This window comes from Pinus tabuliformis, chromosome J (assembly GCF_031772625.1).
Source record: "Pinus tabuliformis cultivar Carrire ecotype Pingquan chromosome J, CPIR1, whole genome shotgun sequence".
Lineage (NCBI taxonomy): Eukaryota > Viridiplantae > Streptophyta > Pinopsida > Pinales > Pinaceae > Pinus > Pinus tabuliformis.
In genome coordinates this window covers 1,201,445,197-1,201,467,828 of record NC_142295.1, presented here as the reverse complement: position 1 = coordinate 1,201,467,828, position 22,632 = coordinate 1,201,445,197, and the positions used below count along the sequence as shown (strand labels likewise).

The 22,632-nt window shown below is 36.2% G+C and overlaps 1 protein-coding gene and 1 pseudogene across 1 annotated transcript; both read left to right on the top strand.

Annotated features, from left to right (window-relative positions):
- The first annotated feature begins 558 nt into the window (after positions 1-558).
- LOC149231445 (uncharacterized) lies at positions 559-12,902 on the top strand (annotated as a pseudogene).
- A 6,973-nt stretch (positions 12,903-19,875) lies between these two features.
- On the top strand, positions 19,876-21,837 carry LOC149231444 (uncharacterized). The gene is made up of 5 exons (XM_089381642.1): positions 19,876-20,199; positions 20,361-20,594; positions 20,942-21,058; positions 21,150-21,275; positions 21,793-21,837. The coding sequence occupies exons 1-5, from the start codon at positions 19,876-19,878 to the stop codon at positions 21,835-21,837; spliced, it is 846 nt and encodes a 281-aa protein (XP_089237768.1).
- Positions 21,838-22,632: the final 795 nt, after the last annotated feature.

Here is a 22,632-nt window from a genome sequence, read left to right as displayed (position 1 = left end):
CTCTTCTCTGGAGCTAATCCCTAGGCAGATCGTATTCTTTTCTGAGGTCAAACGCATTGAAAGGTCACCTACAACAGGCTGAAGGTACCTAGGATTGCCTTCTCCATCCTTAATAGTCTCCTGAGGTTGAAATTGTGGTAGAGAATAACTTGAAGCCTTGTCCGAGTCTATCTGTGCATGAACAGGAACAACCCTAATTAACCCTAATTACGAAACTGTAACTAGGAAAACCCTAATTACGAAACTGTGAGCGAAAAAGCGTAGTGAGGAAAACCCTCATGAAGAAACCAATATTTCATTCTTTGTAGATATCATGGATTCCCCATCGCCCAGGTCCACCACATCCATAACGCAGGCAGGAATACTGCTTTGTGCTTTGATACTCAGAGGCCTGGGCTTTGTAATCATCTTCGTGGAAAGCAGAGATTTCAAAGAAATACTTCTCAGCGATACAATGTGGGCAGACACCAAGACTCAGGGATTACTGATTCAAATTCCATCATTGTTGTAAAATATGAAAATGAAAGTTTGTCGAACATCAATGTTCGAGGAGCCCAGATGTTCATCAACTGCACCTACCCTGCATATGTTGAACCCAACAAAACAGGGGACTGCAGCCATGAATCAGAGCTCAGTCCTCCAATGGAGAAGAGACCTTATCGTGGTCCCCGCTTTAGCATTCTGTTCGGAGTCCTCACTCATGCAGATCTATATGAAAGAAGGCATTTTCTTCGCATCGCCTGTGGAATAAAATCCACACCCCTAGCGAGAATTGATGTGAAATTTGTGTTCTGTATTCTGTGTTAAAAATTATGCAACAACGATTCTGTATGCGGAAAAACTCAAAGAATCGTAAAACTTAATGCCCAGAAATATAAATTACCTCCATCCATTGGTGACGTTCTTGATGCAAACCACAGTCCACTTGCTTCTTTACTTCAGCACTCCAGCTTCAATCCAAGCAAAAAGAAAAGAATACAGAAAGTCTGAAGGCACTTCCAAGCTCTGCTCTCTCAGCTAGATGGTGTAAAAAACTGAAGGGGATTGAGATGCTAGCTTGGGGACCAAACAGATAAATTTATAGCCAAGCTTCCATCAAGCTTCTGATGGCTATGTGTCAGGTGTTCCACAGATCAAGGTAGAGAACTCCAGATGGAGTAATGGACCACTTCAGAAGCTCCCAACAAGAAAATTAATTGACTGCAGTTGATTTCCTTAATTTAGGGAAATTACTGCAGTTGGTTTCCTTAAATTAAGGAAAGACTGCAGTTGGCTTCCATAATTGTAGGCAACAGTTGGTAAAAATCTTAATGGAGCTTAACATTCTCCCACTTGGTCCATACTTCCAACCTTAATGTCTCAACTTAAAACCCATTGATAATCTGTATTAAGTAATAGATACGTGAATCATGGCGATAAGTCCTCTAAAGACGAGTATTATCTTCCATGTATTACTATGTACTTATTCTTATTATAATTTATGTGGCAACAATTTCTTAATGAATAAACCTTATGTTTATTCTTGGTCCTTCTTAAATGAATTTTCTCAAATCAACTTAAGGTGCACATAAATATGAGAAAAAACATCACAATAATTAAGAATTTCATTAAAATAACATTGTCCATACAATGAGAAACTACATAATGGAACCAAGTCCCATATTCATTACATGATCCTTGAATTTAAATGGTGGCATGCCCTTAGTCAAAGGATCAGCGATCATCAACTCAGTGCTGACGTGCTCAATGACCACTTTCTTTTCTTTAACACGTTCCCTTATAGCTAAATACTTAATGTTGATGTGTTTATTTTGACTCCCACTTTTGTTGTTTTTAGCCATAAAAACAACAACTGAATTATCACAATATATTCTCAATGGCTTAGAGATAGAATCCATAATTCTAAGCCCAGAAATGAAACTCTTAAGCCATACACCATGTAAAGTAGCCTCAAAACAGGAGATGAACTTGGCTTCCATAGTGGAAGTGGCAATCAAGGTCTGCTTGGCACTCCTCCATGATACAGCTCCATTGGCCATCATAAAAATGTAACCTGATGTTGATTTGCGTGAATCAACACATCCAGCAAAGTCAGAATCTGAGTAGCCAATTACTTCCAAGTTGTCCGTCTGTCTATACATAAGCATGTAGTCTTTGGTTCCTTGAAGGTACCTAATTAATTTCTTTGCAGCTCTCCATTGGTCTAAACCTGGATCACTCTAATATCGTCCCAACATTCCTACAACAAATGCAATGTCAGGTCTTGTGCAGACTTGAGCATACATTAGGCTTCCAACAACAGAAGCATATGGAATGTTCTTCATTTGTTCCCTTTCAAGGTCGTTCTTCGGGCATTGGTTCAAATTGAACCTATCACCCTTCACAATGGGAGTTATACTTGGTGAACAATCCTTCATCCGAAATCTCTCTAAAATTTTATTAATATAGGTTTCCTGTGACAGACCCAAGATGCCTCGAAATCTGTCTCTATGGATCTTAATGCCAATGACATAAGATGCCTCACCCATATCCTTCATATCAAAATTTTTAGAGAGGAATTGTTTCACCTCATGTAGCAAACCCTTATCATTGGTTGCCAGCAAAATGTCATCCACATATAAAACAAGAAAACAAATTTTACTCCCACTAACTTTCAGGTATATACATTGATCCATAATGTTTTCTACAAAACCAAAAGAAGAAATTACATTATGGAATTTCAAATACCATTGGCGGGATGCTTGTTTTAAACCATATAATGACTTCTTGAGCTTGCAAACCAATTTCTCACCATCACTAGAGGGGAATCCTTCAGGTTGTTTCATGTAAACCTCCTCCTCTACATCTCCATTAAGAAAAGTTGTTTTCACATCCATTTGTTGCAACTCCAAGTCAAAATGGGCTACTAATGCCATAATAACGCGCAAGGAATCTTTCTTAGATACAGGAGAAAATGTCTCCGTGTAGTCGATTCCTTCTTTCTGAGTGAATCCCTTAGCAACAAGTCTTACCTTGTATCTCTCAATGTTGCCCAATGAGTCTTTCTTTGTCTTAAAGACCCATTTACATCCAATGGATTTTGCACCATTAGGCAACTCAACAAGATCCCAGACTTCGTTACTCTTTATGGAATTCATCTCTTCCTTCATGGCATTGTACCATAGTTCTGATTCTTTGCAACTCATGGCTTGTGAAAATGACTCGGGATCATTTTCGGCTCCAATGTTGTAATCAGATTCTTGTAGATACACAACATAATCATTAGGAATTGCTGATCTCTTAGGTCTAGTAGATCTTCTTAATGTTGTACCATCATCTTCCTGAGAAGTATGTGGTTCAACTTGTTGTTCAAAAGTTCTTGGCAACTCTTGAACTCCTTGATCTACTGGATTATCGTCAACAACTTGTGGAACTTCAAAAATTAGTTGTTCAACACCAGTTTGTACTTGAGGGGTGCTATGAACAATAACCAATCTATCACTTGAAGTGGAAGGTTGAGATTCTGAATGATCCTTCTTAGAAACTATGTTTCTGGTTTGATCGCTCCCACTGATCAAGTCATTTTCAAGAAACTTTGCATTTCTTGATTCCACAATCCTAGTGCTGTGAGATGGACAATAAAATCTGTAACCTTTAGACCTTTCAGCATATCCAATGAAATACCCACTAATGGTCCTTGGGTTCAGCTTCTTCTCTTGTGGATTATAAATTCTCACTTCAGACGGGCATCCCCAAACGCGCATATGTCGCAAACTCGGTTTCCAACCTTTCCATAATTCAAATGGCATTTTAGGAACCGCCTTGGTTGGAACTCAGTTTAATATATACACTGCCATCTTAAGTGCTTCAGTCCACAAGGATTTAGGAAGATTGGAGCTGCTAAGCATACTCCGCACAATGTCCAATAATGTTCGATTTCTTCTTTCTGCTACACCATTCTGGTCGGGTGAACCAGGCATGGTGTATTGGGCAACGATTCCATGCTCTTGAAGAAATTTAGAAAATGGCCCAGGTGCTTGTCCATCTTCTGTGTATCTACCATAATATTCTCCACCTCTATTTGATCTCACGATCTTAATTTGCTTGCCGCATTATTTCTCTACTTCAGCCTTAAATATGTTAAAGGCATCTAATGATTTGCTCTTTTTATGAAGCATGTAGAGATACATATATCGTGAGTAATCATCTATAAAGGAGATGAAGTATCTCTGACCATGTGAGTCCATGTCTGGACTACATATATCAGTATGTATGATCTCTAATATGTCCGAACTCCTATTGGCACCTTTGTTTGACTTGTTGGTCTGCTTTCCCTTTATGCAGTCCACACGAGTCTCAAAATCAGTAAAATCCAGAGTATTAAGTACCCCTTCATTTACCAATCTTTTAATTCTTTCTATGGAGATATGACCTAGTCTCTGGTGCCATAATTTAGAAGAATCTTCATTAATAAAACATATTTTAGTGCCAGTGTGAACATGCATTGAATCATAAGTGACATTGTTTTGTAAATTAATGCAGTAAATACCATTAGACAAAATACCATTCCCAACATAATCAAATTTATAGAATAGACTGAAAGATTTTTCTGAAAAGTTTAAGGAATATCCAAAAGGTACAAGCCTTGAAACTGAAATCAAGTTTCTAGAAAAACTTGGAACATAGAAGGTCTTTTCTAATTCTAAAACAAAGCCACTACTTAAAGTTAAATAGCATGTTCCTATAGCTTCCACATGTGAGCCCATCTTGTTTCCTGATAAGATGCTTTGCTCACTTCCCACTGGCTTCCTTAGGTTTTGCAAACCCTGCAAGGAATTCGAAATGTGAATTGTTGATCCAGAATCAATCCACCATGTGTTAATATTAACGTTAACCATATTAGATTCATAACAAACAAATGAGATTAAATTACCTTTGTCCGCAAGCCATTTCTGAAATTTGGCGCATTCCTTCTTCATGTGTCCCTTCTTTTTACAGAAGAAACACTTGGAATCCTTCTTGATATCGGCTTGGGGAGGTACTTTACCTTTCCCTTTCCGATTGGCTTGAGATTTTCCCTTTCCACACGTTGCCAGCATTGCACTCTCTCCCAGTTCCATCACCAGTCTCTCTTCCTCTTGAACACACATGGTCATGAGTTCATTAATTGACCATTTATCTTTATGTGTGTTGTATGAGATTTTGAAAGGTCCATATTGGTGCGGAAGGGTGTTCAGGATGTAGTGCACTAGGAAGGACTCCGATATATCAACCTCGAGTTTCTTCAATTGACCCACAGTGTCCCTCATCTGCATGATGTGCTCGCGCACACCTTTCACATTGGTGAGCCTTAGGGATGAGAACTTCATGATTAGGGTGCTTGTTAGTGCCTTGTCTGAAGTGACGAATTGATCATCAATGGCCTTCAACAAGTCTCGGACCTTTTCATGCTGATCAACGGAACCATGAATACCAGCTGAAATTTTAGTCTTAATGAACATCATGCTTAGACGATTGGATCGCTCCCATCGTTCATAAAGCGTGATGTCCGCTGCAGTGCTGGTATTGGTGAGTGCCGGTGGTTCATCTTTCCTAATAGCATAATCTATGTCCATCCACCCCAAATGAAGGAGAATCCTCTCCTTCCAAATCTTATAGTTATCTCCCTTAAGGTTGGGAATGTCACAACAAATTTCAGAGAAATTTGCAGGTTGTACTACTGCATCAAAATTAAAAATCATATGCTTATGTTAAAATTGAGGCCTAGATAAAATTTCATGTTTTACCAATGTAAATCATGCTCAAAATTGAATCTAATGACATAAAAATTGCCTGTGGGCTAAATTTTCAATTCAAACAGATTCAATAAAACTTTATGATACTCTTGGCCGCTTCCTGACAACAGATACCTCGAGGGGGGAGAAAGGAATATACACCTACGACAGAATTTGTGCAGAAATAGACATCAGTAAAGGGCTACCAGATCAGATCATCCTCAAAGTCGGGGACTTCCATTGGACGCAAACTTTGGACTATGAGAATACAGCCTTCAGATGCCGTCATTGCCATCAGATAGGGCATCTCCAGAACTCATGTGCAGCGTTCCTCAACAAAAATAAGAATATCACTCGCAAATCCAAATCCAAGAGTTGGAAACCTTGTGACAGACCCCCTATGGATGACATAGAGTCCTCCAGCTCTGATGAGGAGGACATCGAAGTGGACGAGGAGAACTTGAAGCGCCCGAAGGACTCGCCCTTAGACTGCAATTTGGATCCTTCTGCGCCTCTATTCTCGCAGAAGCGTACTCTTGAGTCTTCGCCCTCTGATTCAGACAAGGAGTCTCCTCCTGTAGCTCAGATCAGTTTGCAAGTAGTTCCGGTCCAGCCAGACCAAAATGGTTGGGTCAAAGTCAGCAAAAAGAAAGGAAAAAAATGTAGATTGGAAAATTCTACTCATGCTGGGTAGACTCCCTAGACCTGCTCGTTCTTTCTGTCCTCTCTACTTTCTTTTGCTTGTGCTGTGGCTTTTTGGGACCGAGGTTGATTTCATATCATTTCCGGCTCCCCTACTCTTTTGCTTTGCTTCTTTGCAAGCTATGATTGTACCATATGTCTTTTCTTAATAGATTTAGTCTTAATTAAGAAAAAAAAAACTTTATGATAAAACTTATTAATTCATAACTCCTGTGGGTAGGTTATGAAATTTTATCCTAATTAATTACATAAATATAATAAAAATTCCCGTGGGATAAAATTTATTATATTTAGTCTAATTAATTACAATTTAATGTCTAAATAATCTTTATGTGATCTAACCAATCAAAATATATAATTTTATTTAATTAAAGATGTTGTGGCTATTCTCTAATTAATTAAAATTATATGGATCACTAGACATTATTTTTGTTGCATAAACAAAACTTAACCAGAGAGAAAAAATAATGTTTACTGAAAGGAGTAAGTCAAAATGACATTTTAAATAAACTCCATATAACTGTAATAATTCTTCACAAAATCAAAATTAAGGTTAAAGCAGTCAGCATTACCGTAAATGACTGCAAATTGATTGTTCAATTTATAAACAAAACAAAAAATAGACCAGCAAACAAGCTATTTTGCTCACAAGATAAATAAAATTAAAATTAAATTTAGATTAAAATTAAATTTCAATGAAGCGAATGCAGCGCTGAGAACATTATTCAATCAATTGCAGCAAAATTTTTGAATAAAGAAACTGTTTCGCAGGGTAAAATATTCATAAGCGGCGGAATGTGAAGTTTGTAAGAGTTAATATTTAACGCAAGGAATGAAATTTTTGAGGATAAATATCAACTAATGTCTCTTAAAATAATTGTTTCAATGAACAGTTATTTTTCAAGAAAGAAAAATCATACATGTATTCATTTAATTTTGGAAAGCATGCTTATCGAACAATATGTAAACATGACTAATGGACTTGACGCAATCATTTGCAAAAATTTCCAAATATGCATATGATCCGAAGATCAAATTAATATTATTAATTGTGAGCCATGATGGTTCACCAACCAGATCAAATTAAATAAATAGACCTAAGTTCTTCACTGTGACGTAATGATCAAAACTGTTTGCTGAAGTTAATTTTGATCTTTTAAATATGTGAAAGTTATGATCAGGTCTAACCTCGAGAGCAGATGATTAAACAAAGAAATCAGACAAACTGTGTTTCATAAAATAAAAATATACAGGCTTACAGTAAACCGGCCCTCTGTTCCCAGTGGATAAAGAATCCCACTGTCTAACGGTCCACATGCACAGAAAGTACCCTCATAAACTTTACTGTTTTCATCATAATAGTATCATTATCGTACTGGAAATCTTAGTAGGGAGGATAATGATTCATGGAAAGCCCACTAGGCAGAAAAAATATTATTACAGTCACTCTTCTCGTTGGCAGGCTCCAAAGGTACCCGAATACAATACCATAGGCACATAAACTTAGACCCTGGCGATGACTAACTGGCCAAGGTTCGGAATCTAACCCCTTTTTTTTTTTACACGAAGGAAAGCTTTAGTGTCAGTGTTATTGTAGCACTGGATCCAAAAGGATAAGATTACTTTAACTTTTACAATTCTTGCAAACTGATCATTGGCTTCCAGATATGGCTTCAGAAATGTTTGAGCTATTTCCTGTTAAATAGCAATATCGTGAATTTTATACTATACGGAGCTCATAGTCATAGTTTTAGAATTTTATACCAAACGGAACTCATAGTCATAGTTTTATGAAGGCAAAACAAGAAAAAGCAAATTCCCGTAAAACAGGATTGATAACAGAGTGATTTGCATTAGCAATGAAGTCGTCTTATAAAAACTATAAACGTTTTTTTTTTTAAATAAACTACGACCGAATCGAACAACAATACATATAATCCCAAAATTGACGTGTGGAACTACCGCCGATCATAATTCTCTATTCGGCTAACTGCAACTAAATTCAATTTTTCGAGGGGCGAGAAAACAAATTTCTCGGGGCATGGACTGTGATTTCCGTTATCATAAACATAATTTTGGTAAGCAGAACACACCAAGGCAGAGATAGAATTTAAAGCTCCGATACCAATGTTAAAAATTATGCAACAACGATTCTGTATGCGGAAAAACTCAAAGAATCGTAAAACTTAATGCCCAGAAATATAAATTACCTCCAGCCATTTGTGATGTTCTTGATGCAAACCACAGTCCACTTGCTTTTTTACTTCAGCACTCCAGCTTCAATCCAAGCAAAAAGAAAAGAATACAGAAAGTATGAAGGCACTTCCAAGCTCTGCTCTCTCAGCTAGATGGTGTAAAAAACTGAAGGGGATTGAGATGCTAGCTTGGGGACCAAACAGATAAATTTATAGCCAAGCTTCCATCAAGCTTATGATGGCTATGTGTCAGGTGTTCCACAGATCAAGGTAGAGAACTCCATATGGAGTAATGGACCACTTCAGAAGCTCCCAACAAGAAAATTAATTGACTGCAGTGGATTTCCTTAATTTAGGGAATTACTGCAGTTGGTTTCCTTAAATTAAGGAAAGACTGCAGTTGGCTTCCATAATTGTAGGCAGCAGTTGGTAAAAATCTTAATGGAGCTTAACATTCTGTACAAGGATGACCAGAGAATCTTGGTGCCTCTGGAAATCATGAGCTACAATGATTTGATAATCTTGGATTATGAGGAGAACATGAATAATGGGAAGATTTATACCTATTTTGGAAGCCTGCCCTCCATGGGACTTTGCTACGTCCATGTCATGAAAGTGGATGATGATATTTACTTTTGTATGATAAGTTGGCTGGGTTACTGAGGCCTCTGCCCAGGGAAGACACTTACTATGGCTTTGTTATTCGCTGTGAAAGCCAGGATCCATTCAAGGAATACATGGCTGCAATGCGGTATTCTCTTTCTTGGGATCTGGAGGAGTGGATTCAAAGCTTTGCCATTGCCAAGAATTAGAGCAATGGGTGTTAGAAATTGTAATTAATTCGGCATGTGAAGTTAGCTAAAATTATAGAGTCAATTAAGTGAGCATTGAGTTAAGTTGAGTGATGGATGAAGAGTTAAGTGCCGTCCATATTTAGCATGTGAGTTCACTGAGTTAAGTGTGTGTGCGTGTCAAGATATTTTAAACAAGTAACTAGTTGAAAAATGTTAAATATCCTTCACCGGGTTCATTGTGAAAATCAAGTTTTGTGTGATTAATAAAACAGTGACAACTTGTAAATTTTATGTGTGAATTTGTGTTTTGTCTCCTCCTCCATTCCAACAAATTGGTATCAGAAGTATATTAAGCTAGAGCTCTCCCAGTGGGAGAGCCTGCTGGCAAAACCGCACCGTGTGAGTGTTAAATCGCACCGACCGAGAATAACGAAGTATTTTTAGTCTCTCGTCGTAAAGAAAGGAATGTGCCGTCGCTACTGTCCTGAGCCAATAGTGGAGTTGCCGTCAACAGTTCGCAGAGTCGTAGGTGCCGTTTTTTTTTAAACAAAGTGAGGGCCAAACCATCATTGTTGCGTTGTCGCGCATGTGAGTCGCCCAAGTGTTCGAACAAATTTAAGTTTTTGTTAAAGTCAACGTTATTCCAAAGTTTTTTTAGAAGACGAAGTCAAAGTTTTTAAAATGGGCATAGCCAAGGTTTAATTGAAAGGCTTTTATTTTAAAATGGCCACCCAAAATTTGGAAGGTTTATTTGGGTTGAAGTTTAAAAAGGAAGATGTATTGAAGTTTAAGTATATCAAAAGTGTGAATGTTTTATAAGCATGATAAAAAATAATGTTCGCACATGAAAGTAATTTTTTATTTAGATAAAAGGGACAAGGTTTGTTTTTCATTAGAAAGCACGTTTTAGGACTTTGTAAAGTTCGTTAGTTATTTGGTTTTCTGTGATGCATGACAGTTTTTTTGGGCTAGATTGTGTTTTAAGGGGTGTATATTGAAAATTATATATATATATATATATATATATATATATATATATATATATATATATTTATTTATTTTTTTTTATTTTTTTTGTGGAGCTATATGGAAGACAGTTTCATACAATCAGCAAAGCAGTGATAAAACAAAGGAATGACTACAGTCATGGGTCACAAAGTGCAACTGAAGCATATTAAGAAAAGAAATCAAAAAGAAGAGGCAAAGATCATTACATGAGGAATTGAGAAGTCTAGCAGAAGACAAAGAAGAAATCGAGGACGATTGGTGTAACTTTGATCTACTACTACCTCCTATGTTTATAGGTGAATATTTTGTTCATTGGGTTATCAAGATATTGACTTTTCTTAGAGTTAAAGAGTTAATTGAGTATGAGTCTTATAACCCATATGATGAAGTATGTGATGCTTTAGCATTGAATTTTATAAAACATGCATTGGATGAGAAGTGTTTGTTCAAGATAGCAAAAGCTACAACTCCCAAGAAGCATGGAAGTTCTTGGAAGGAGAGTTTGGTGCAAGGGGGAGTGCCATTCAACATCATGTTATGTCACAAGCAAAGAAGTTAGCTGGAGATCTAAGAGTATATGAGCAAGACTCTGAGAATAAAATAGAGCTTGGAGAACCCCACTCAAAAGTGGATGATGGTTGTCAAAACCATGAAATTGAAACCCATTATGCAAGCATGCATATGGATCAAGAAGATGTAGCAAAGATTGCAGAGAGATAAGTTGAAGCCTCTGTGTGTGAAAGAAAGCAAGAGCTGATAAATGATCAAGGAATCCATTGTAATGTGGATGATGGATATGATGGTGAATCCCACTGTGGTGAAACACATGTGGGTGATGACTGCAAAGTTATATGTGAATTGGTGAATCCAGCCGCATCTGAAGGATTTGGTGAAGTTGAAATTGTCAATGAAATTGATAATGAACACTTGCATGCTTGAAATCCCACCATAGTTTGGATGAACATTATGTTGATGATATGTGTGGTCTCTTTTTTGAAATAGGGATTGATTGTGGCAATATAGTAAACGCAATGTTTGATGAAACATTGAAGGTTGAAGTTGCCATTATAGCAACAAGATATGAAGTAGTTGGAACTACTCATGAAGCAGTGTGTGATTTAGCAACAGTTAACGATCAAGAAGAGGATAAAGTGATTGGAGATTTTTTGATGAGAATATCTAGTTACAACATAACAATGGAAGACAACTTCCATGCAATTGAAAAGAAGGCAAAGAAGGAAGAGGTAGAGCAGAAAGTTTTCACTGAAAAGCATAATAAAGATGTTTTTAACATTGTTTTGGAATATGCAAGTGTTCAAAATAGCATGAGAGCAGAAGTTGAAAGAAAGGTTGTTAATAAATTTGATGCAGATTTGAAGTTCATTGAAGAATGGATTCAGAAACCAATAGAACAAATTGATGTGAGCCTTAAAGCAACAACTGGAATAAAAGAATTGAATGAAATGGTGAATGATGATCTTGAGAGTGTAGATTATAGGAAAAATACAGTAGTACGTAATGATGAAAGTGAAAATAATGATATGGATGTTTCTAAAGACAAAGATGAATGCATTGAAACCATTTTTCAGCAATAGAGTCAAGAAGAGATAATATTTTTCTATCCATAAATATGGTAGAAAGAAAGCCAAGAATATGAAACACAAAAAGCAAAGCAAAGAAGACAGTTTCAAGATGCAATGTTTTGGCAGTTGTCCATAGTTGAACGAATATTTGAAGAGGAAGTTGTAGAAGACACGATTCAATTGTTTTTCAGAACAAGTTCAAGACAAGTCAAAGAAAAATTGCAGGAGCAACAAGTGAATAAAGCCTACAACAAGAAAGTTCAACAGAGAATGAAGCAATGTTGAGGATATCAATCTTGGAAAAAGAGAAAAAGAAAATGCAAAATAGTAAAAGTTTTGAGTCAAGTTGAGTGATGGATGAAGAGTTAAGTCTAGTCCATATAAGTGTGAGTTAACTGAGTTAAGTGTGTGTGCATATCAAGATATTTTAGACAAGTAGCTAGTTGGAAAAAGTTAAATATCCTTCACCGGGTTCATTTTAAGTGATCAATAAAAGAGCCACAACTCTTGAGTTTTATGTGTGAATTTGTGTTTTGTCTCCTCCGCCTTTCCAACAATGGAGTGGAAAATATGCTAATTGAGATATGGTTGAATGAAAGGAACCAGAGCAAGAATAAATTCACTACTAAACCTGCCATGTATAACTTTCCTGGAAGTGATATTCCCGCCTCTGCCCACGATTTGGTTCCTGAAACTATTGCAGTTCACAAGCTCAAGGACAGGGAAACGTGGTTTCGAGTGCTGAAATATTTCAATGTTACCGCCGCAGTTAATCAGTCGAAGGGAGATCTGGTGTGGACTGAAATTTTTAGATTTGGAAACCGGGAAAATGATGTGAGGAGAATGGGGGATGTCGGTGACGAATAATTCGGTTTGTTGAAGAAATTTGGATATCTTATTAACGGTTAGATTCTTTTGTAATATTTTGGTTATACATACATCCCAATAAAATTCTAATGGGTTAAGATTATTGTATCCTTATGTTGTTGTGGCCATTTGATTATATTGCAACTTCAAAACATGATAATTCAGTCGTTGGGTAATTATTCATTACATCGCTCAGTTTCAGGTCTTTTTTAAGTATGATTTTGGTTTTAATTTATAATTAGTAAGATGTTTTATAAGTATAATATTTGTTTTTCTTTTTCTTATGAATTTGATTTTAAATAGAGGATTTGAACTTCGAATCTCTCAATTTTTACAAATTTTACATTACTTAAATTATCAATTAAATTACACTCCAAACTCAAATTTCTTCAACCTAAAATTGAGATTTTATTATATTTCATATTCACATACATTCAAGATCAGAAAAACATGGGCGAGGTCAATTATTTGACCTCATTTATATGACCCAAATTTATTTTTTTTCATGCTTTCAGATTCATCAAAATTTAAATTTAAACCACCAGATTCATCAAATTCAACTTAAAAAAACAGAATATCAAGTTCAAAATTATTTTATTTATTATTCATCGCAACTGAAATCTGAAAGAAAGAAGAAAGAGAAAAAAAAAAACATTAAATGCAAAATTAGACGAAGAAAAAAAATAAAAATAAAAAATTCAAAACTATTTCATTTTTATCTAATCCTGATGAAGCGATTTGACATCAAACAATTTGGAAACTTTATGAACAGTTCTATTTTCTCATCTCATTTCATTTACTTATAAAAAAACCATATCCAATAGACTGGTCACTGCAGCCAGGAAAAATTGAATAGGAAAAAATCTTTGCTTTCCATAGAATAACTTCTCATCATTTTGATAATTCATCTTTGCCTTCCATAATTTTTGAACAATCTGTCCAATATCAACCCGCTCTTCTTAACTCTATAAATAACCGTATAGTCAAAATAACAACGTTTATGTCTGGTATTTAAGATGTGCCCACTTGGATTTTGACGTTGTAAAAATCATTAATATTATGGCCAATCTGTCCCTTTAAAATATTCATAAATCGGATGTAAAATTTATGGTCAATATTTAGTTTGTTTATTAGAGAGATCTAAAGTCAAGTAAGAGAGTTTGTTTAAGTATTTTGGAATCTAATAATATATATTTATCTTAAATAAAGATCTAACATGAGTTTATAGGAATTAAATTGTTTTACGTGTAAATTATTTTAAAGTAAAAAATATACTTTGGATAACGAGGCATTGAGTTTGGTCAATTGAGCTAACCCCCGAGACTTTGTATTTTTGAATGTTAAATAGAATATTAATTTTTTTATTTTTGAATATTAAATAAAATATTTTTTTATTGAATGTTAAATTGTAAAATAAGAAATTAAAGAAAAAATAAATAAACAACTAAAATAATGCAAAATAAAATAAAAAATTATTAATGTAATTAAATAAAATTTTAAAATAAAGAATGTTTGGAAATATTATAAATTGATGTTTTACATTTCAAATAAACAAAAAATTAAAATATATTAAAAAAATGAAAATGGAGTAATTTTAATCGATATAAATCAACTAAGTAATATGTAGCAGTGTAAATTATATAAATCAATATAATTAAATATAAACTTTAAAAAAATGGAAATTGAATAAACAAGTAAAAATGGTAAATTTAAAAGGGTCGTGGAGGCGGCGTAGTGGTAAAGTCGGCCTCGTCATGACGGACCGGTCTTGTGTTCGATCCCGAGCAAGGTCGTAGCTCGTCGTGCGAGTAGTTAGTCTAAACCGGGCCAAGCCCACTACCTTTCAATGTTTGAATCATGTTGAAGCTGGGTCGGAGAGTTTAGAGAAGACGGCTCCGAGGATGAACCCTAGCTCTGCCGCCTCCATGCCCTCGGCCGCCATCGGATCTTTGATCGCTCCTGCTGCGGATGGACTCGAGAAACTCATGCACAGGTCAAGGGATTTTTCCCTCTCCGCAGACATGCAAGATGCTCAGACCAAGAATGCCGGTGCGGCAAACACGAATGCTCGCGCGGATCTCTCTGCAGAGAGCTCTGGGGTAGCACGGCCTCAGCCCCCTGCTTCCACAACGCGCTTATGGAGCCATCCTCAGATTGCCGGCGCAACAGCCAATGGCGTTCAAGCAGAACCCTACGCAGCTTATCCTATGATCTTGGCTGTTGGGAAGGAAAGGCCTGCACCGATTGGCTGTAAGCCTCTTCCGCCCATGAGGCAAATCCAGGAAACGAAAACCAATCATCACGCATGCCGCCTCTCTACACAGATCTGCAGGGGAAAGAGGCATACAGACTTTTCCTCCTCATTCCAAATACAAATCAAGCTCATTACAGGCAAAACTATGCTACAATGGGTAAGCCAGACGGATCTAGTGCAGAATCTCAAGCATACACTGAGCATCAAACTGGGGATCCCCTCTGCAGCTCAACGGCTTCTCCATGAAGGTAAACAACTTGAGGATCCCTATCCTATTTCTTTTTACGGCATTAAGAAAGATGCATCCATTATTTTAACCCTTCGCTTGAGGGGAGGAGCTGCTGGAGAGTCATCCTCAGCTAAGGCATTTTCATATAAAGATGCAGTCCATGCTAAGAAGCCTGAAAAGACAGATCCACTAGTTCAGGTTCCACCCAAGCCTTTTCTGGTTGACAAATCGGAAGAGGTCCCCTCTATTGAGATCTCTTACCCTGACCTGGCAGACGACACCCAACAATTCGCTGAAAGGGCCATCATCTGCAGATTCAATGGGCTCTGGCCACGCTCAAAGGATCTTTATGACTGGATCAAGGACAACTGGACTCACCACTGCAAGATTTACTTCTGTGCAAAGGGATATTTTATAGTGTTGTTCGACAATCTCGAGAACTACGAAGAGGCCTTAGAAGAAGGCCCTTGGTTCATGGGTTCGGCAAGCCTCTTCTTAACCCCATGGTTCCCAGACTTTGATCCAGCTTCTGCAGTTATCACTAAAGCCCCTGTCTGGATCAGACTTCCAAATCTCCCAATTCACCTGTGGCACACAGAGGTCTACAGGCAAATAGGCAACACTTTGGGTTGTTTCTTAATGGGAGATTACAAGAGGGAATGGCAAGGTCTCTACACATATGCCAGAATTTGTGTGGAGCTAGATTTAAGCAAGGGATTGCCAGAACAAATCAATCTCAAGATCAAAGACACTGTTTGGACTCAGCTTTTAGACTATGAAAACACTGCCTTTCGGTGCCGCCATTGTCACCTAACAGGGCACCTACAGAACTCCTGCCCAGCGCTGACAGCAAGATCGAAAAAGGGATTCTCCGCAAAAACCAAACCCAAGCGTTGGGCTCCCTGCCTTCCACCGCCAACTGGGAGTTCCAGCTCCCTAGGGTCGAAGGACGGGGAAAGCGATTCAGAACCGGATCAGGCGCCTCAGCTGATAGATCCTCCCATGGATACTATGGGACACACCCAAGACATAGCAATCTCCCAGAAACGCGGCCATGAGACCTCCTCCGAATCAGAAAAGGAATTCCCAATGACAGAGAATTCCAGTCTTCAAGTTGTCTTAGCTCATCCTCCCCAGGATGGCTGGACAAAAGTCAACAAAAAGAAAGGGAAAAAACAATGTGTTGTAGTTTCTACCCCTATGGGGTAAAGGTCAGTTAGTATGTCTGTGATTTCAAGTCATCTGCTGTAGCTATGAGTTTGAATCTTTTCTCCGGGACCGAGGTTGATGGATACATCATTTCCGGTCTGCCGGTCTCTTGCTTCTCCTGATTGTACTATATTTTCTACTTAATAGAATTAGTCTTTATCGATAAAAAAAAAAAATGGTAAATTTAAAAAAAAAAATGAACCAGTACTGTAAATTATATAAATCAATATAATTAAATATAAACTTTAAAAAATGGAAATTGAATAAATAAATAAAAATGGTACATTTAAAAAAAATGAAGTTATGTTAAACTTGTCTTGATAATGAATTATACTTGTTGGTTCGAAACGTGTGGATTCTAATGTGATTTAGGCCAAAATTTTTTCTAAAAAACTTGATATAGATCCAGCCTTAATTCCACATATAAATTTTTTTGAATTTAGGCCAAAATTTTTTCTAAAAAACTTGATATAGATCCAGCCTTAATTCCACATATAAATTTTTTTGAATTTTTAGGGGTTTACGCAGTGCATTATATTAGATATCATTTTTTTGGGATTCAATTGCGTTAAGTAAGTCATCGTCACTTCCGGGGCTTGCACCGGTAACCAGGACTTCCCGAGAGGTCACCCATCCCAGATCTACTCTGGCTCAAGCGCTTAACTGTGGAGTTTTCCCCACAATCAAGCCCACTTAGCTTCCTACCCATTTGCAAAACCTTAACAAGTATTGTGCCTCATGAACCATTCAAGTAGAGATCCCTTCACTCTTTTTGAATTTTTCAGGGTTTACAGAGTACATTATATTAGATAAAAAAAATTGTTATTATGGTTAAAAATTGAAATAAATAAACTTTTATAAATAAAAAATTATAATGAAATGGACCGATTAATTAAAATTTTAAAAATAGTGTTTCCAGTGAACATTAAAATTGTAGTAAAGTTTTTTCCTAACATTGAAAATGTTATATATATATAAACAAAAAGTATATCATAAAGGAATTACAATTTTGATATTATTTTTTTTAAAGGTCGTAACTGAAAAACCATGCATCGTTTTCAAATGATGAACAGAAGGGGTCGGAGCATTTCGAGGACAAGAAAGCGACTTTCGAAATTGCAATTTGTTTTTTTCTTGAAATGGGAAAACCGAGGCCGCTTCACAAGAAAGCGTTGTCCTTCCGTCGTTGGCTGCCGGCCTGCAGTTGAGCGGCAAGTGCTATTTCATGGACTATAGCATCATTAATGCTATAGTCCACGTAACCGGGAGAGCCCATCTCATCCATGGATGCATGGATGCCATACATCGATTCATGAACTATCCGAGAATGTCCGTTCCTGCCTGCCTCTGTCCGTTCCTGCCCTGCCTCCGGCGCCGGCCCGCCTCCGGTTTGAGACATAATGGCCAGTGCACCAACCGTCCATTAATGCACTTAAACTCTCCGCCGTCTCCGCCGTTTACGTTTACCCACGCATCAACATGCCCGGATCCATAAACTCCATTCGCTCTTCAGATTTCAGTCCCTGCAACCCCCTGCAACCAGCGAAGAGCGAAGAAGAACACGGCAGCAGAGCAGATTGGTGATCACGGGTAACGTTTGGTTTCATTCTTTTTAAGTCTATTTATTAAGTCATTCGATGGTTTCATTCTGTTGTCGTCTTGCAAACGAAACACTGCATCTCATCAATAAAATCGCTGTTGTATTTATATTTCTGTATTTATATTTATGACCTTGGAAAGGAAATCCCTAAACAACGGAGCCACAAAACATGGATAAGCAGGTAACCTAACAAAAGCAGTGAGTGGCTTCAGAATTCCGTGAATGGTTCTCTTTATTGAAATACCAATAAACTTTCTCCTAGACTTTGAAATACCCTGTAATTTACGTGGGATGGAAACAATAAAATCTGTTAAACTTTCCCAAAATCGAGTCCACTGAAAACCCCATGTGCTGTGTGCATACCCATTTAACAGACAACTTATTACTCTGTAAATATCTATCTAAAACGAAAATACACAAACCAAAAACAAGCATACCTGCTTCTACATTCAGTGATTATGCTTCCAAAAAAATCCGAAATCCGGAGTTTCATTTCCATCCGTTCATCTTCTTTTTTACATCCCGCAACAAATTAAAATCGGCGAAGACACCATGCAAATACATACCCAAAAAAAACATAAATCAAGAATAGCAGATCAACCACAAACAATAAATCAAGAATAACAAATCATTCACAAACAGAAGCTAGCAGAAATGAAAATGGAATGGAAAAACGAAGATGCATGGCCATGCGATGTATTAAACAAATAACGCAAAAAGAAGCCAAAATATTGTAGGGTACAGCACAATACAGAAGAAGATGAGACGAAACTGCCACTAGTAACAATGTTTGCTCTCCAAAAATGTTTTATACCACTACTTTCAAACGGCAACAATCTCACTCCAAGTTCTAATTCCTTCTCATGTCCGTTTTTTCATAAAATTCACTTTAAGAATTTTGTTGCATCTTCAAATCCGCCATCATTGCATCGCATCTCGAAGTTACTAGAAAAAAAATTAGGCGGTAAACAAAATTCAGAGCAAGCGGTTTTCTGCTTTTGTGCTTTTATAGTTTAAATGGGCAGTATACAAAATTCAGACAATCCAAGCTGTTTTGAGCTTTTATAGCTTAAATTGGCGGTATACAAAATTCAGAACCGTCTAAATGGTTTTGTGCTTTTATAGCTTAAATGGGCGATATACAAAATTCAGAGCAATCTGGGCAGATTTGTGCTTTTGTGCTTTTACAGCAATTCAGATCAATGAAGGTGGTTTTGTGATTTTATAATAGCATACGTGTTAAAGAAATTGACGCGGTTTTGTGATTTTATAGCATACGCGTTAATGGTTAGTTGATACTCACTCACTCGAAGTTTTTAACTCAAAACAGTATCACAGCGGTTCTAACTGGAGCAGGTCATTGCTGCCATTATTAATTAACAATAGGCATTCGCCAAAGCTGAAAATGATTTGTTTTATACTTTCCATGCTTCTGTTGGATATGATGTTCTAATTATGTTTCAAAAAAATTCTTAAACAAATGACAGTATAAAACCATGTTGACATGTTGGGCCACTCACAAAAGGCAGCGACTTCTTCCTAAACAGTTTACTATGCTCTGAGCCTAATTCTGTTTCAGACGTGTTCTTAAATAATAATAGAAAAACATGTTTGTTGTACCAGTTGCTCAGTCCACTAAAATTTCGTAATAACCAGGACCAGGACCAGCGGCCATATACGAATGGAGGACAATAGACATGAATGGGAGGTAACTATCAAAGGCACCAAGCAATTGTTCATTTGTCTTGTTGGTGATTGTGCGGGGAACTTGAGTCGATCTAAGCTATCTAGCCTTAATCATCATCGGGCTACCAACCACAATCTCCCACCAATTCCTCCACGCCAAAGAGGTCGAGTAAGAGATGGAAATGCTACATGGGCGGTTAAATCTACAAGTGTAGTAAAAAGGCAAAATGCCAAAATACAATATGATTTAGATGCAAGGCTATGTCGTGCACGACAACAAGCATATAAAAGATTTGTTAATGAAGAAATTCTTTCAGCGGTAAGTATTTATTAGTATTTATTTGTATATGCTTTTTTATTAATATTGTCAATGATGAAATTCTTTCAGCTGTAAGTATTTATTAGTATTTATCTGTATATGTTTTTTATTAGTATTAATTTATTGTTGTGGACTAAATTCATTGAAACTTGTTTTCACAGTCAGTTGTTACATTTGATCAGCTTAATGATACTTCAAAGCAAAGGATTTGTGAAAAAATTCAACGTTGGGATCAAAGTCTACCTCGTAGACGTATGGAGACAATGAAGCGCATAGACATTGCTTTAAAAGAGAAAGCAAGGACTGGGGTTCCTGATGATGTGGGGGAAGAAAGATTAGATGGGCACAACTATATATTAAACTTTGATGAAACTAATCAAGACAATGAGAACACAGTTGAGTCCATTTTTTTGCGTATATTAATTTTTTAGACATTTCAACATTAAATAATATTTATATTGATTATACTCATTGTTATTGATATGCGTAGCCGAATCAACAAAATTCCCCAAGTTCAACCCACCAACTATTACGCCGCTCACCTAGATTTCAAGGTTTTCAAGGGGTTATTGGGCTAGTAAGTTTTTAATCCATATAACCTATTCCACTAAAAACATTAATATATAAATTGTTATGTTTTACCATAATGATGGGATGAGAAATGGATGTTTTGTATTATATATCGTTATCCTTGATTTGTTTTGATTATGTGTGTGTGTGTTATTTCTTATTTATGGTGCAGGTGTTCCCTTTGGAACCATCACAATCTATGAAAACCCCTTGTCGAAGTCTTAAGAAGAATGGAAATGAAATGGTTCAAATGCTAGAACCATCTTCACGTCCAATGTCACAATGCAAGGTAAGCTATTTATACTCTTGTAAATTTAGCATATTTTTACATTTAATTTTATTTGATTCATACTTATATCTATGTATAATCTAATGTTCAGAGTAATGAATATACATTTCCCAAAACACCTTTGCACATGTATGATGGTGGACACGATACTCACCAAAAATCACATTCTCCTCAACCATTGCGGCATTCACCTAGACTTCAAGATAAATTAAGAGAGGTAAGTTATATACTACATATCTTAGCTCATAATAACATTGACATATATTTTTATGACTAGTTAATGCATTTTCTTTTCATATTCGTTACATGTTCCCCATATTCTCATTATATCTATATAGATTTTGATATTTGTTGATAGCTAGTCAATGCATTGTCTTTTCATATTCGTTACATGGTCCGCATATTTTCATTATATCTATGTGGATTTTGATATTTATTGATAATGTTTTAATTTCCACAGAAAACAAAAAAGATAAATGTTGATGCTATGGTTAAAAGGACCAAAATCACGCCAAAGGACTTGAAAGCATGTGGGTTCAAGTCACGCAAACAATACATAGAGCATATATGCTCAACTAGCATTGCTCTCACTAAACCCACTAGGCTTGCTACTTTGAAGGCTAAACATTCCAGCAAGTTGTGATTGGAGAAAGTTACAAGCTTGAATCTTAGAAATAAATGTTAAATTTACCTTGTTATTGAATTTACATAATATATGTATTTACTTGATATAGCAATTGCAATTTGTGAAAGAAATATCCTCGCTGTCAAATCTTTGAAATCAACGTTGAATATTTGCAAATATACTCTCGCGAACAAGCTTGTCTTGAATGGTATATTAGCTAGTTTACATTGAGTATAGCATGAAACATTTTTTTTTTATATAAAAAAATGTAATGCATTATAATAAATAAGATACATATGGAAATTTGGTATCCCTAAGTTAGTTAAGTGGTTAGTGAATTACTTTAAATGGTTAACTGTTTTGAATTTTATATGGCCACTATTGTGAAATGTATTATGTGTTAACTGTATGTATTATTATTATGAGAAATGGAATGAGGACCATCAAAATTTTAAGACATGTCAAGTTTCACACTAGAAAAAACTAAGCACCATACAAAGATGTTAGGATGGTTGCGTACAGATTGTTTGGCTTTATAAGAAATGGGATGAGAAACATAAATAAATTTAACACATTTCAGAGTTCATACTGTAAAAAAAAACTGAGCACCATATAAAGATGTTCACAGTGATTTTGTACAGATGGTTTGGATTTATGAGAAATGGAATGAGAACCATCACACTTTTAAGACATGTCAGAGTTTCACACCGAAAAAACTAAGCACCATATAAATATGTTATAATGATTGTGTATAGATTTTTTTGGATTTATGAGAAATGGAATGAGACACATCAAAATTTTATAAATCAACATTATTGTTATCATTATAAACTTCTATGGGCATGGTCTGCTTTTCCTAATTCTTAACAATATGTACAAAGTCATTATGACATTAAAAAACCTTTGCATAGAGATCAAGACACTGACATCATCATTAATTCTTTATCAA